Source organism: Echinops telfairi, unplaced genomic scaffold (assembly GCF_000313985.2).
Source record: "Echinops telfairi isolate 266 unplaced genomic scaffold, ASM31398v2 ScPeMD7_23;HRSCAF=83, whole genome shotgun sequence".
Classification (NCBI taxonomy): Eukaryota; Metazoa; Chordata; class Mammalia; order Afrosoricida; family Tenrecidae; genus Echinops; species Echinops telfairi.
The window spans coordinates 76,140,401-76,156,533 of record NW_022103920.1 but is presented as its reverse complement, the minus strand read 5'-3'; the positions used below and the strand labels follow the sequence as shown (position 1 = coordinate 76,156,533).

Genomic DNA, 16,133 nt, shown 5'->3' with positions numbered 1-16,133 from the left:
ACGAGGAATTGCAGACGCAGCGGGTCATGGCCAACGTGCGGGAGCGCCAGCGCACGCAGTCGCTCAACGAGGCATTCGCCGCCCTGCGGAAGATCATCCCCACGCTGCCCTCGGACAAGCTGAGCAAGATCCAGACCCTCAAGTTGGCAGCCAGGTACATCGACTTCCTCTACCAGGTTCTCCAGAGCGACGAGCTGGACTCCAAGATGGCAAGTTGCAGCTATGTGGCCCATGAGCGGCTCAGCTACGCCTTCTCGGTCTGGAGGATGGAGGGGGCCTGGTCCATGTCCGCGTCCCACTAGCAGGTGGAGCCCCCACCCCCTGAGCAGGACCGGAGACCTAGGTAAGGACCAGCGCCACTGTGCCCCAGGGCCGCACCGGAGGCCGGCAGACAGATGCATGTCCAGGCCAGAGTCCCCGGGTCCGCTTCTCTTACCTCCCTCTGCCACTGCCCGCTCAGAAATCCCCGCCTAACCTGGTACCGCTACCGCCTCCCTTATCCCTGGCTCCCCCAGAGAACGGAGAGGGCAACTGCGTACCCTCTAAGGAGAGAAGTTCCCTAGGGGATGCGCCCTGGTAAGGGGCGTGCTGCTCCAGGAGTGTGCGTGAAAGACAGGCGGAAAGTCAGAAGTTCAAGGATCAAGGTGGAGGACCCTGTAGCCAGGGCCTCCGTTTCTATGGACTTTAAAATTTCCACCTCCTCATCTTTCCGCCCACCCACTTCCTCTTGCCTTGGGCTGAAATCTTTCCAGGTTGTGTGTTTCTTGGTGGTGGTGATAAGAACAGTGCTAAAGTAGTCTTAGACAAGAGCCAGAGATCTAAACAATAACCAACTTTCCCTCCCTCCCCCTCCCCCTTTTCTGGGTTTTTGCAGATGTCATTGTTTCCAGAGAAGGAGAAAATGGACAGTCTAGAGACTCTGGAGCTGGATAACTAAACATATATATACATGCCAAAGATTTTTCTTGGAAATTAGAAGAGCAGAACCTAAATTCAAAGAAACAGGGCGTGGGGCGCACTTTTAAAAGAGAAAGTGAGACAGGCCCGCGGACAGTGATTCCCAGACGGGCAGCGGCACCATCCTCACACCTCCACATTCTGATAGAAGTCTGAAGTGTTTTTGTTTTGTTCTGTTGTGTTATTTGACGAAGAATGTTTTATTTTTATTTTTTCATGCATGCATGCATTCGCAAGAGGTTGTGCCAAGCAGCCACTGAAAGGAAAGGCATCATTATGGACTGTCTCCATTTTAAAATGGTACCAATCAGAGGAACATTTAAGGACATCTCTAGAAATAAAATTCCGGGATCAAACTGGCCTGGAAAATCATGGTCAGTCAATTCCTTTTTCATGCTTCCTCTGAGGGAAAAAAAAAACCCTTAAAATAAAAAAAAATCAACATTCTATTTATTTATTGATGACCCATGGTAAAATGCAAATAGATCCGGTGTCTAAATGCATTCATATTTTTAAGATTGTTTTGTAAATATCTTTGTATATTATTTTTCTGCAATAAATAAATATGATTGAAAAGTTTAAGAGCCTTAGAGTTTGGTCTATATTTTAAAAATCTAGGGTTAAACTGGAGGTGAATACCTCTTGTTTAATTCTAGAGGCTCCAAAGAGGGAGGGGACACTAATCTAAACAAAGCAGTGGAAAACTCAAATAAACTAGCTACTGACAGACACAGGCATGTTATTTTAAAAGACAGCTTTATTATTATTCCAGCTTGGTATTCAGTCAGGGGGACTGGTAGCATCGCTTCTTCACCTGTTATCAGGTCCTCAAACAATAAAAATGTAACACATTTGTGATTTACCTCTACTTACATTTTGGGGTGGTACTTGTAAAATAATGAGTATGAACCCAGTATGATTTTCTCTTGTTTCTGTATGTCATCCCCCTCTCCTCACTCTGGGTGTAAGGACTTTTATATAAATTCATTCAATTGAGAGAGTAACTCAAGGAAAACTTTTACCCCCTCCTCTATACACACATACCAATGACTCCAAATGCCAGGGAAACAATGCCCTCAACATAGCTGGGGAAAATTCAATTTCTAAAGTAATTAAACCATTTTTGTGTGTGTGAATGAAAATGACATTTAGCATCAGGTATGTTGAACAGAAATGAACACTAAAGACATTTTCCTTATTGATGCTATCTCTTTGAGAAATGTGTTCTTCATATATAAAGATCTTATGGCACTAGAGTAAACCACAGTAAACAAAGAAACCGAACTTTCAGTATTCCTGGTCAGTGTTGGGACAGTTGAAAATTTAAGTGCTACAAAGTTTCCGTTTGTAGTCAGTTCACTGGTAAATATTTTTATTCCACGTTACACAGAATTATCCTCTGGTTAGCTATATGTACTTAGAATCTGATGAAGGCAAGTAAAAACAATAACAGCAACAATTGTTGCTTAATTTTTATTTTATTCTGGGTCAGAAAATTTTATTTATTTCTGGGCCAGAAAAACATTGCCGTTTGTAATTGATATAATTAGAAATTGTGATGCATCAATTAGCTGTTAGCATTTTCATTTAGTGTTCTAAATTCAAATGCAATCAGAGAAGCTTTCCAACTGGAAAATTATTTTGTTGCCCAGTTGAAACAATGATTATGACAAATAAGTACATGTATCCAAACAGAATGTGTTTGCCCAACTCAGAGATGATTTTATTGCCTAGAGGTTTTTACTTCCCTCCTCACAGCAAGGCAGAATGCTGACATGACAATATTGTAGATTTATATTGTGCATATTTTAGACCATATTTTACGAAAGGAGCCTGCAGTACTTACTTATATTAAAAGATTAGTGAGAGCTTGGGGGATTGGTGTTTTGAATTTTGATAGTCCTTTACCAAATAATGAGTAGGGAAAGCAGTCATGTGTAGAGTATCTGTGTCGTGTGCGCGCGTGCGCACACACGCTGTGCGTGGGCAGATGGAGTGTAATATATAGAGTGTGCGTGCATGATCCAGTGGAAGAGGGGTACACCAGAAGGAAGGGAGAGCCTAGAAATGGCAATTCTCTCCCCTGTGTGTGTGTCTTCCAAACGCTTTTATTTTCTAGATTGCTAATGGAAGAATCACTTTTTTCACCACAGTTTGGTCTGACTATTTGATATTTCAGATTTCTTGATGAACAGCAAGGTGGAGCTGACCCTCATTGCTGAAAAGGTAATTGCTATCAATCCTGGTGATGTACATATTACAGGTTTTGAAAGAAAAGTTGTGGGGGTGGGGGTGGCGGGGAGGCTGGAGAGGTGTATATTCTCCTTTTAAAAAAAAAATAAAAGGAAACATGGAGAAATGCAGATGACCTATTTGTGTTGAGTAGTACTCAAGTGAAGGTAGTATTTTCTCTAAAATGTTCAGTTGATGGAAAGAAAGGTGGTGAATAGTTCTCTTTTGAATGATGAGAATTCCTGTTTTAAAATATTAGCGATTAGGATAGAACTTCTTGCAGTTTGCAGAGTACAATTTTTATACTCCCACAGCCTCCCCAAACACATGAAATAAAATGTGAATGCTTCTTGGAATAGAAATTAAGCCACCTGTGTTTCTTGCCCTCCGCCATCTATATTTCCTGTTTTCATTTTAGTTTATTTTCATTACCTAAAGGACACACCGAGGGAAGTACCACTGTTTCAGAAATGAGAAAGTAAATGTTTCCACTCAATGTGGTGCCTGGGTCGCCGGTCTTTGTCCGCCAGCCCCAGTACATTCACTGGGGGAAAGTGTTGTATTAAAATGTCTGTGTTGGATTCTAGTAAATTTCAGTCAGATTGTTTCCTTTATTCTGAGTATATTTTTATCATTTTTAAAAATTGTTATTTTGTTCAATCGGTAGCCTTCAGTCATAGCACTGCAGTACGCTTTCTGTTCTCATTTGTACATATTTCCCTTTTCTGTGCACAAATCGGCTAATAAGCACATGCACAGATAATGCATGCACAGTTGCAGGTACTCCGCCAGCCCCGCCCTCTGTCCCCACCCCCACCCCAAGCGGAACCCATTATTCATAAAATAAGGTTAAGTAGCAGAAACTCACACAGTGTGTATACTTTCCCCCCACATTCAACAGCGGCATAAGCAGCTTGTCCCTTCCGTCTTCAGGCCATATTCATAATGGGGCTTTTTAAGGGACACTTGGCCTCTTGCAAAAAAGTAGAGCATTTTGCACATTCCATGGTTTGGCAAACTCAGAACTGGTTATTTTCTCTAGACCGGTATCAAGTTCTTCTCAGGCATATGATTTCACTTGAAGTCCTGCCCAGGAATCCTTCAAAGTGAGCGTTTGTCCCGCTCTCATGATGTCAGGCGGTTTTCCCTGCATCTGTAATTTGAAGAAAAACAAACAAACCTGCGGGGAACAAAAGCCACGGAAACCCAAACAGACCCCCGTGGGGAGTAGGGGTCTCACCTGCGGCGGGCTCGGGACAGGGGGCGCAGGCCTGGGCTCCCCTGCGTGGGTGGCGGGGCCCTGCCCGCACAGTGGGGGGACAGCCGCGTCCCTGCCCTCCTCCCTGGCGTGCACAGCCCGGCCTGTGTCTGGCCGCTGCTGGGAGGCGGTGGCGCCAAGTGTCAGCAGTAGCGGGGGCAGCAGCAGCAAACCGATTCAGGCCAAGGCCGAATGCTGGGCTTCCAGGGGAGCTGGGCCTTAACAACTAATGGGGGTCTGCAGGGGGAATCCCCAGAGACTGCTTTTCTAGAATGTTCTGACTACTCCTACTACTCTACTACTTCCAGCACCAGAGAAAGTAGAAGGGAAGTGCACTGGCCAAGTGGTAGAAGAAGTCCACTTCCTCTTTATTTCGCAAAGCAGGCAACACTCCTAAGCACACCGGGCCCTCGAGAATGCAAAGCAGAAGGCTTCTTTCGTTTGTCCTCCTTTACTGGACAGCAAAGAAGAGAAAGCAAAGACTAAATGGGGCAGGAGTTACGTTTTCCATTCTCCTTGGTCTCCAGACTCCAGGACAGGAGTCCACTTAATGTTCTTAGCAAATCAAAGCACGTGCTCTTTGAAGAAGGTGTGTAATTGGAGTTTAAGGCATGTACGGAATTCCCAGATGTCTATAAAGTACGAAGGAGCATGTGGCAGGTCAGTGGAAGGTGGATCGGGTTAAAATCACTGGCTCAGAAAGTCCCCTCTTTATAATTTCCTCCTAAGGGCTGGGGAGATAAGGCGCAGTGAAAATTTGGGAGGGCATTTTAAGAAATATCCAGCTTCTCACGAATCGGAGTCATCGTAACCATGGTAAAAAAGCACATGGTCAGAAAACCTCAAAGAAAACATTCAATTATATCCGGGATTTCATGGGCGCCCTGCAATGAGATCCTTTGGGGTTCATTGCAGCAAGGGTTTCTGAGGGAGGCCGGCCGCCTTCCTTTCTTGTTAACGTGGACTGTTTTCTTTTCCGGCTCCTTCTCCACCCCTACCCTCTGAAACTTTGTGGATGGGCCCTAGTTTTCCTTGCGATATAGGCTGAAAACCAGAGGAGACAAAATCCGGTTTAGGAAAACCCAACTGAACCACCTAAGGACATTCCTTCCCAATGTTTTGGGGGGCAGGAAGGGGCTGCCAACTGGGAGCAGGGGTGTTAAATTCCTGTGAAATGTGCAGTTCAAATACCTGACCGAAGTTCAGTGAAAAGACTCATCAAAGTTAGTTGTTTCCTTTCCGCAACTCTCTGAGGGTGGCATAAAGGAGTCCATGGCTGCTGTGGAATCTACGAGAGAGCTGCACGTTGCTTATCAGCCCGTTGTTGTTTGGTTTACTCCTCTGAAACGGAATTCAAATGCTCCCAGTAGGATTTTCCTCCTTGAGTCCAGGATGCTGCCCTCATTTACCTGGACAGTCAAGGCAGAAGTAGCAAATCCGGGGTCTGCCAAAATAAATGGCCCTGGCCAAGGACTTTAAGGGGGACATAGTTTGGGGGGACACTAGGGAAAGGAGACAGAGGGAGGTGGGTTGGGGCAAAGAGCCCTGTGCACAGATGCGGCCACTGAGGCAGAGGTCAGGGACACACCAGGGTGGACTCAAGTGTGACAACAAGTGAAAAGTTAAGCAGGTACTTGAAGGAAGTTTATCTTGCCCAGATGTTATGGCTTTTATGACACGTCACGTGAAGAAAACAGATGTATAACTTGCAAATGGAGCCATGCCTGTAAATGCAAGGAAGGCAAAAAAGCTTGTAGGGAAATCATTAACTTTTTCTTTTTTACCTATCTGTTTTGTCTTTTAAGGTCTGTTTCCTCGACAAAATAATAGTAATTTATGAATGAAGAAGGGTTCATGAAGGAGGGGGTAGTGGGGAGGGAGGGCGAAAATGAGGAGCTGATATTAAGGGCTCAACTAGAAAGTAAATGTTTGAGAATGATGATGGCAGCAAATGTACAAATGTGCTTGACACAATGGATGTATGTATGGATTGTGATAAGAATTTTACAAGCCCCAAATAAAATGATTTCATAAAATAGAAAAAATAACCCAAAAAACACCCCAAAACAAAGCAAAAAAGATCTGTTTCCTCAAAAAGAAGGCACATCTTAGGTTGTTTTCTAAGTGCATCTTTTTGAAGTCACAATCCCTCCCCCTGTGTAGCCTGCTCTCCCCTCCAGATGCCTTAGATGAGGGCTTGGGGTGGGGGCTGGGGTGGGGGTGGGGGCAAGTGGTGGGACAGAGGGACTTAGACTGTGTGACAAGGTCTGCTCCCGCTTTGCTTTTCCTTCTTCACATTCCCCCAACCCCCATGTTTTTTTCTCGGGTTCTGCAATGAGGTTTGATCCTGAGAAACATATCAGATCTCAGTTTGGAAAAGCTGAAACAAATCAATTGCCTTTCTGAAGGGCTAGAGGGTGATAAGAAGAGCGAAGGAATGCCAGGCCTGACAGTCCCAAACCTCCAAGATGCTTGGATGGGCTGAAAGATGAGCGGGTGAGCCCTCCCTCCCACTGCCGCCCTGGCGGGACTCTGAGTTTGGTGGATCTAGCTTCCAGCGGTCCACCGGCAGGCCTTTTAGCAAGATAAGAGATCAGTTTGATTGAAAAGGATTTTTAAAGAATGCATATGTAAGAGAGTTTTTGTTCCTATAATTTTTCTTCCAAGAGGGAAGTCAAGTTTATAAACAATTTTTTTAAATCTTCCAGTTGTAGAAGAGAGTCCAATTTCTCTGTATTTCAGTGTGATGTTCATAATTGTAACTATGAAGTTGTGATGCAAACCTGGGTCTCTGAAGAGATTGAGATTTTTAAATGGATATCACCAATTCCTTTAAAACTGTATAGCAAATGAGCTGCGCTGTGACTCTTAATTTAAATGCAATATATTCCTAAATCTCAATGAAATTGACCTCACATCTGTTTATGAGTATGGATATTTATAATCACCACCCATTCAACCCTCTGCTTTAAGCAATATTTAAAAGGGATTTTTCTGCATAGTATTAAACCTAACGTTACTGTTAGTATTTATCTTAGTCTTTTTTGAGTTCTCTCCTGGCATGATCAGAATTATACTCAAAGTGATCGCATTAGCTTTCACAGTGGACAATTAAAAAAAATGTACAAGAGCAGATAAACAGACGGGCTTTTTCTCTCCACAGCATTTAATCTCAAATACCTATCCAGCCTTCCCTGAGGGCCCTCAACCTTGATTTATTACTTCTGAGTGTGTATCATATTATCTAGTTTTACCTTCCAAGGAGTTCAGGAGGCTGCTGTACTGCCGATTCCACCCCTCCACTGGGTTCTACCAGAGTAGAGGGACATTGGGTTGGACCCAAACCAGTGTAATACCATATAAATCTTTTCATTAGGTTTTTCTAGATATGGAAGTGGATTGAACAGTCCATATTCATTTTCCTCTTTTATTCCTTAATATCATAGAAATGTTTCCACTCTTGAAAGGGAAGGATATCAATATGCAACAACAGGCAAAACCATCTCAATGGCAAATTTACCAAGGATACTGAATCCATCAGAGAGGTTTGTGGATGCACCCCTAAGCTAGCAATCATTTCCTGGAAGCAGAACTCTACCTTCCAAAGACCTACTCTTTCCAATGGGCCTATAAGTCCCATTTTCATATTATGATGTAATCACATTTCCTTTAGCCTTTGGCTAAGGCTCTTTCTGGTTCCACCCAAGACTTTTTGTGCTACCCTGCTCCTCTGACTCCTCAGGACTGCACACTCTTTACCATTTCGAACTTTCTTCCATACATGAATGAAAGAGACTTGGGGTGGAGACTCCTTCCCCAGTCTTCTCAGCTGTCGGTCCCCACTGAGTGAAACTTAAAACACATCTCATAGATCAGTTTTCCTTCTCTGAAGTTAGGCACAGTCCACGACCGGGATTTTCAAATAGCCAAGGCTGGAGTCTGCAATCCGGGGCCCTGCCAAAGCAAGAGTATAAGAATCTGTACCGAATAATGATACCAATAGCTGTTTGGTGGAGGGAAGCCGGGCTGGAAGGGGGAAGAGGACTCTAGGAATCCTTTGATTCGGAAAATCCTGTTTTCAGACCGCCTATCAAAGTAATAACAAAGCAAGGACACAGGAAAGAGCAACTCTTTGTTCCAGAATATGGTTTTAATGAAATACTACACACACACACACGCACACGCGCGCGATCACAGTCTACTATTAATAACGGCTTCAGAGACTCCGCTTTTCCTTTACCTACTGGGGACTAGGAGGTTCAGTAACGTGATCTCCACTCCCCCTTTCCTGCTGCCCCAGCCTCCCCTCAATTAAGCCAAAGTGGTCTTTCTGATGAGCCAGGGCCTGCATGAACCCTGGCATTGAGGCTGCACTCCACTTTGTCTCCTGCGCCAGCTCCCCGTGGCACCGTCAGGCCCCAGGGTGTTTGCCTGGGAGAGCCTGGCCTCTCCCTACAGAAGCGAAGGCAAGCGCCTTGGAAGTGAACTCTTCTGGCCTGTATGGGGTGACTTCTTAGGACCCCGAAACACCTGGCAGCAGAAGTTGGTCTTTGCTGAGGAGTGTGCTGGCCTTAGCTTCCAATTGACCCTGCCCAGCATTTTGTTGACTTAACCCACTAATGTAACAAATGGGCTTGAGGAGGCGAAGAGACAGGGGGTGACCAGAGAAGAGACGAAGGGGGGGGGGCAACATTTGAGGAAATAGAGATGAGATATTTTATCAGCCAGATCTGTCGTCTGTAGTGATTAGTGATGGAAACAGATAAAATTGGCCCTGATCAAAGGGAATCAATCATCATTCACCCTGTAAGAAGTGGACTGAGAGGAGTAAAAGACACGTGTCCTATCATCTCCCCTCCGAAACGTGCTGGCCTCCTGCGGGGAGCCTGGGTTCCTGTCGCTGCCTCCAGCCACCCCGCGCGCGGTGAGAAGGTGCGAGGGCGTGAGGGGTCGGGCCTCTCCCTTTGGCTCCCCTTGAAGCCCCCTCGCCTAGGCTGCAGACCCCAGCAGGGGCCAGCCCCGCTCGGTCCCGAGGTTTCCGTGGAATCAGCTGGCGCTGGGTTGGCCAAGGAAACCACGGAAATAAACTGAGGTCTGCTCGGTTCCGAGGCAAGGAAATTGCTATCTCAGTATGGAGGACACGTCCCCTCCTGTTCCTGCTCTGAGTCCGCTTGGCCCCTGGTGACCTTTGAGGGGACCAGAGGAGAAAGCTTGGCGCGGCGGGCGGGTAGCGAGCTGGCCTGGGCTGAGCCGGCGGTGGGTTCGGGGGTTTCGTGAGTCTCGGACGCGCGCGGCTCTGCACGCCCTCGGGGTGGCCGCGCTGGGGTCGCCTTCTAGCTGAGCAGCCGCTGCTGTCCCGGCGGTCGGACCCAGTCAATTGCTTGTCACGCCTTTCCAACCCCCAAGGCCCGAGCTCTCTAGCACCTGCTTCTCCTGTTTGACAAACCAAAAACCCAAAGCCCCAGAAGGTGCAGGTCTAGTGCCGCGCTAAGGGTCTGGCCAAGTGTGCCCAGGACCCCGGAAACCCGTCGTGGGGAGCTTAGGAGCGCCTGCCCCTGTCGCCCCCCAAAGAAAAAGAGAGCAGTGGTCGGTGTTTTAGAAAAGGTCATTTGTGAATTTGTGCGGCGGGGCTGGGGTGGGGTGGGGTATTTATCGCCACAAATGCCCCTTCGCCTTCCTTCCCCCTCCCCTGAGCATCCTCCAGATCAGTAAGTAGGGTTTTGCATATAATAGGTGTTTATGGTTCGTGGAGCTGCACTTTGATCTAGGATTTGGGGGGGTGGAGTGTCTAAGGGGTCTCTAGACGCTTGTCTGATGTAAATGCTTTTCAAGATGATTTATGGCAAAAGTCTCATTTCTGACACTTCCAGATGCCCAAGCTCTTACCTTCGTGGAAGGGGGTGAGAGCAACCTGCTTCCTCAAGTCACGCGGGGGTGGGGGGAGCCCGCTCATGCGCCCCCCGCAACCCCCGTGGGTTCCCCTCGGGCAGCAGAGGACCGCAGCCTCCCTCCGCCGCCGCCCGGGATGGGGAGGGAAACCGAGTCAGTGGCTGGCCTGGGGGGCCTCTTCCGGGAACCCTGCTCCGAACCATTAACCACCTGCTGGCCGCGCCCTGGGTGGCTGGGCGTTAATGGGATTCGAGCCCCGCTTGAGAAGCTGGGCGGGATCAGCCCCCCGGGGGACCCCAGGTGGTGGCAGCCTCGGGCCTCGGCCTCGGCCTCCCGCCGCCGCGTGGAGCGCTGCGCCGGGTCCCGCGGGGCGGCCGGCGGCTGCGTCTTGCCGAGAGCTCCGGGCGGGCTCCCGAGCGCGGAGAGGCGGGAGCACGCACCCTCTCCGCGCAGGAAGGCCAGGCCCGTCGAGAAGCCGGGGCGCTGCGCGGGGCGGGGGGCAGGTCCGGCGGGGAGGCCGTTCGCGCGATCTTGGGGGCCCCGGGCCGGCTGCGCGGCACAGGCGTTTGTCATCCGCGAGCTACAGGTGGCCTCCACCGACAATTGCCTCGTTGGCGGCGGACTCTGCGCAGAGGAAAGGAAGTTCTCCATTCATGTCTTCTCCTGCGCTGGGCGTCGCAGTGTGTGTGTGTGTGTGTGTGTGTGTGTGTGTGTGTGTGTGTGGTGTGTGTGTGTGTGTGTGTGTGTGTTTTCCTTCCTTCCCTAAATGATGACAAGGTTAAAAAAAAAAAAAAGAAATTAGTTACGCAGGCTTGGAGGACCAGAGGAGAAGGGGGTCGGGGCCAGGACACTACTTGGAAAAATGTACTTTTTAAAGAAGGCTTAGCATAGAGTGAGATTCGGGTATTTGCTAATATCGCACAGGCTGAGGATCTGTAACGCTCTGGGGACTGTGTCTGAGGCTTTCAGTCTTGCACGAAGAGCTTCCATCCTCCTTGCTTCCCCCAAGTCCCTGGTAGGTCAGTAAGGCGAGAAGGGTCAAAGGCTTGCCTTCCCAGCTGGACAAAGAGCCTGATTTATCGGTGAAATAGACTGCCAAGCTTTAAATAAACGTAACTTCCAATCTACAAGCGTTCCTTCTTTTTAATAAAGTGCCAACACGATGAACCGAAGCATCGTTTCTGCTTTCTGTAGAATTGAACTTGACTCGATAAGACAAATCATACGACAGCAAGCAGTCTGACGATTCCCTCCTCTCACCCAGCGGATAGACTGAGAGTACTTGAAAGGCAACCTCCCTTTTCCTAGAGTTTGATCAGTACATCAAAAGGCTGAGCTTGCTTCTTTCCTTTCTGCATGTATATATTCAAGAGCAGAGAAACTATTAAAGAAAAAAAATCTTCCTCAACTTCAAACCTATCGAATGTTTAACAGCTGAAGGATATTCATCTTCAGGAGGCAGGCCAAAATGTCGATAAAAATTTAATTATTTCTGGAACATATGGGAGCAGTTACAATACCCCAAACACGATACTACGTATTGATATTGAAAGGAAACTGAACAATATACTTTCAAAGTTGCTGGTCAAGACCTTAGAGCCCCCAAAGTTTCCAAGGGCCACAGTACCCTTTATTCTTCCAGACAGACTTTCAGAAAAGAGCATGAAGGACAGGTGGGTGGACAAAGGGGTCACCTGCATTCTGGGTAAGGATAAATTCACAGTGAACTACTATGTACTTTGACATTTGCTTGTTGTAGAAAGTGGAAGTGATGCCTGTAATGGCAAATACTATTTGAGTCAGGGATAGGAGATGGGCTAGGTGTCCACTGGCATGGCCATTTTTGGTTTTTAACACCTGACACAATTTGCTTGTGAAGTGCTTTTGTGCTCATGTTTTTCCCAACCCCCCGTGGTCTGTTCTGCCAAGAGAGGGCCCACTTCATAGAGAGGTGACACTGTTGTTAGTTATGACTAAGCCAAACTGATGGGTGACTTGGCAAAGTGTGCAAGCTATAAGCGTACTTCTTTGGGCAATACTTGCTCCACTGATAAGAGACAGCTTCCTTCCCACTTATAACTGCCATTAGACTTTTGATTTTCTTTAAATGCTACTCAAGTTTCAGCAGGTGAATTGCAGGTGAAACTGCTGTTCACCTGCTGCTTTCTGACAATTCCTCTGCTAAACGCTGATGGTTGGTTGGACTTCATGGCCATTGTTTCTTATTTTCCCTGTGTTTCACTTTACAATACCTTCAGAAGTTGTTTGGGGTACCTGATTATCTGCCGCCCAAGGTAAGTAGTTCCCAGTCTACTGACTTGGTGACGATATTATGTACATCTCTTAACTGGAGATTAAGAAACCCCCACCAATGGGGTAAACTCCTTATTTCCCTGCATATGTTTCAAGTCATTTAGTTTAGCCATTTAATTTACACAGCCATGAACTCTGAAGGCCAAAACGTTTAAGGCATTTGGCCCAAACTAATTTGGCCTACTCTATGGCTTTTTGTCTAGTTGGGCACACATTAAATGACTTTAAGAAGAATAATAAATGTCACAATGGCCTGGGTACCAGAACTACCCCTTCTTTCCCAGCTCAACAGCTATTTCCCAAGGCTTACTGTCTTGTTCTTTTATGGCCAAGTTTCAGATAAACAGAACAGATGACAAGGGCAGCCTCTTTTAAAAAAGAATGAAGTTGGACACTTTTCTGGTTGTAGACTTAACACCTGGAAAATTGTAAAGGCCTAGATATAGAGATAACTATATATGACTTAGCTAATATATGTGTTTTTTTGTTTTCTAAGCATTAGAATGAATGTGTCTTTATTTACACTACAATTGTAGTGGTAACATTATGACCGCATGTACCTTTCACAAGACTTTCAATTTTATTTTGAGTTTTACAATTTCTGATACAAAGCCTTGTTTATGGAAAAATGCCTTGGGACCATTACTTTTGCCTTTTATAAGGGTAATTACCGCTGAGAATACTCTTATGAATTCAAGACTGATGGGAAAAAGGAAGATACTTTAACTAGCATGCACAGAAACTCTCTTTAGTCAGAAAAACCAGGAGTGCCGTTTGCCCCGTGGAGCGGTTATGGAATGAGGTAGAACCCAAGGAAAGTGATCCTAAGTGGTTTCCCTACTCTGGGAAAAGGGTCCCAGAGGCCTTTGCAATCTGTGATCTTGATACCACCCTCCCATCTGACTTGCTGTTCTCTTGGATTTTGTTTTCATGCAAAACAAAACAACAGCAACCACAATTTGGAAACCGTTCAAATGTATGTAACTTATTCAAAGAGCTTGTGGACTCATTTGATTGGAGAGCCACTGTTCCTCTTGTTGACTTCTATGACAGATCAACTCAGTTTTCTGACTGGAGGACCAAGGTTAAAAACCCAATTTGGAAATGTCACTCTTCCCCAAAGTGGCTCCTCAAGTGAGAGGTCGGTCACGATGACACTGCGTTTAATTAAGTAAACGCTGGAGCATCCAGCCAAGAAATATTTGTGGAAGGTCTTGCTAAGGGTTAGGGCTGTGGAGGGAGAACTCTGCTAGCTCATCACAAGAAGGAGCTTGTATTCACAGAAGGCAGTTTGTCCTGTGGAGATTTTACTGCATGTGCACGAGAGGTCACTTCAGCCTCTATGGGTGGGAGAGTAAGAGGGGGGAGGTGCAAGTGGTTCCTGGGCCTTTAGGATTCTGACCATAGCATTCTGGAAAAAAGTGAGCCCAAGCACATAATATTTGTGCATTTTGACTTTTTTTCTATTCATTGCATATTCATCAATTGGTGGCAGTAGCCTATCGATCAATAGCCACATATTAGATGGTAAGCTTTTTGTAGACAGGTTGTGGTCCAGTTCACAGTTCTAACCCCATACTCTTCCTTAGAGCAAAGCATATTTGTTCATTTGAATTAAGGTCACTATTATAGTAATAAGGAAATCAAGGGAAGGAACTCAGAATCCATATTTAAAAAATAAATAACTTAAAACAACTCAGCTATTGAATCGGTTCCATCTAATATCAACCTCGTATAGCGTTTTGAGACCGCTTCATCTTTCTCCCTCAGAAAGGCTGGTGGGTTTGAGCTTTCGACCTGGTGGTTAGCAGCCCAATGCATATCCCACATTTAAAAGCATTGAAAAATGGTGGCATGGCTGTCCCATGCTGTAATAGTATATGGGGATTTATATTCTTGACTCTCATGTTTATGTTAGGATTGAAAATGCAAGTAAGCTTAAAAGACATTTCAAAGGAGATTCATTAAGAAATTATACTTCAGACATATGTATTAACCTAAGTGTCTCAGAATATCTTCCTGGGGGGAGTCCATAGCTGCCCTTTATCTCTGTGTGGAAAAAAATAAGAGGACCCCCTTCTTCCAGGATACATGGCTTTCCTGGCAGAGAAAGAGCAGCCTAATGACCCATGGGCAGGTGTCATTGTTCACTGAAGAGCCCCACAGCCACATGTTGGCAGACTTGGCACCTCCAAAGTGACCATTGTTAAGTCTGATAACGGAACTGTTATTACCTGTGCCTTTTCAAGTTGATTTGATTTGGCACTATTTGATTTCTATGAAATCTCCAAACAGACTTTCCACATGTGTGTTTTCATCACGCTGGGGAACCTTTACAGAATAGTCCCTTCTTCTGGCCCAGCCAACTGGGGTCACCCTTTCTTCTATTCGTGTGCAGTTAAAGCAGCCCCATCTTCCCTGTCACCTCCACACACAGCACACTCACTGATAGCTGAATAGCACATGCCACTTAGTAGCTACAGAAAAACTGGAAAATCCAGGATATTTATGTATTGCATATATGTATATATTTAACCAAACCCCCAAAGGGTAGTTTTCAGACAGAAACACAACTGATTGTGAGTTGAAAAGATGCATTCTAAAAAGATGGGAGTTTTGGTCTGATGCGTATGAATGGAGAAGAAGACTCCTGCAAGTCCATTTTTCCCTCTGCCATCCCCCCTTCACCCCAGGGAGGTGGTGAACTCGCGTAATTTAAGGCAGGTGGTCCACATAGTAGGCTGACCACAGAGGATGAGAGAGTGTGTATATGATACTCTGGCTGCTGCTCTTTAATAGACTTTAAATGTACTATGACTATTATTTGGTTTTTGGCTATTACACTTATTTTCACTTTCTTTCAAAGGCTTCCCTCTTTCGTTTAGTTATTTTCCACACACTGAAATGAAACCCGGTTCCAATGGCACCAAGCCATATTTATCTATATTGTCATCAAAATAAATGTCAATGAAATCGCACAGGGGAACAGAGGGCGCCACTATATTGGCTGTTTAATGCTGACAGAAAATGCATGCATTTTTCTCTGCCTAGGTAATAACGCTTTATTTTTTATATAAAGCCTTTCATCTGAGAATCTCAAAGGCCTTCAAGATGTCATCTGGGTCTGGCATTCTTCAATTGGCTGCCCTTTGTCTCTTCAGTAAGGAAATATTACTGTTGGATATAGTTTCATAACTGAACTTGCACTTGGGTACACACAGTCAGAGGTCCAAGGGCATTGGGTGTTTCTTCAGTAGATCAAATAAATGACCACTTATGACATTTTCAAAACAACCTTGAGAGGAAAATGGGTGGCAAAGGTGATTACTGAATTTTCAGGTGGAGCAGTTATGACACAGTAAGGTTAAGTGATTCCTCTTGGGTCACACAGTGGAGTCTTTGTTACTACTGGGTACAGAAGTCCATCTACCAGACCTTTAGGATGCCTGTGTTTCTTAGAGAGCCTGCCTGTCCTATCCGCTCC

At 45.9% G+C, this 16,133-nt stretch overlaps 1 protein-coding gene across 1 annotated transcript in view; it reads left to right on the top strand.

Annotated features, from left to right (window-relative positions):
- Positions 1–1,441, top strand: part of TWIST1 (twist family bHLH transcription factor 1) — a 5,042-nt gene extending 3,601 nt beyond the window's left edge. The window contains exons 2-3 of the mRNA XM_013004647.2: positions 6–343; positions 875–1,441. Of these exons, the coding sequence (XP_012860101.1) occupies positions 6–302 (297 nt within the window). The 3' untranslated portion in view covers positions 303–343; positions 875–1,441. The remainder of the gene's footprint in view (positions 1–5; positions 344–874) is intronic.
- Positions 1,442–16,133: the final 14,692 nt, after the last annotated feature.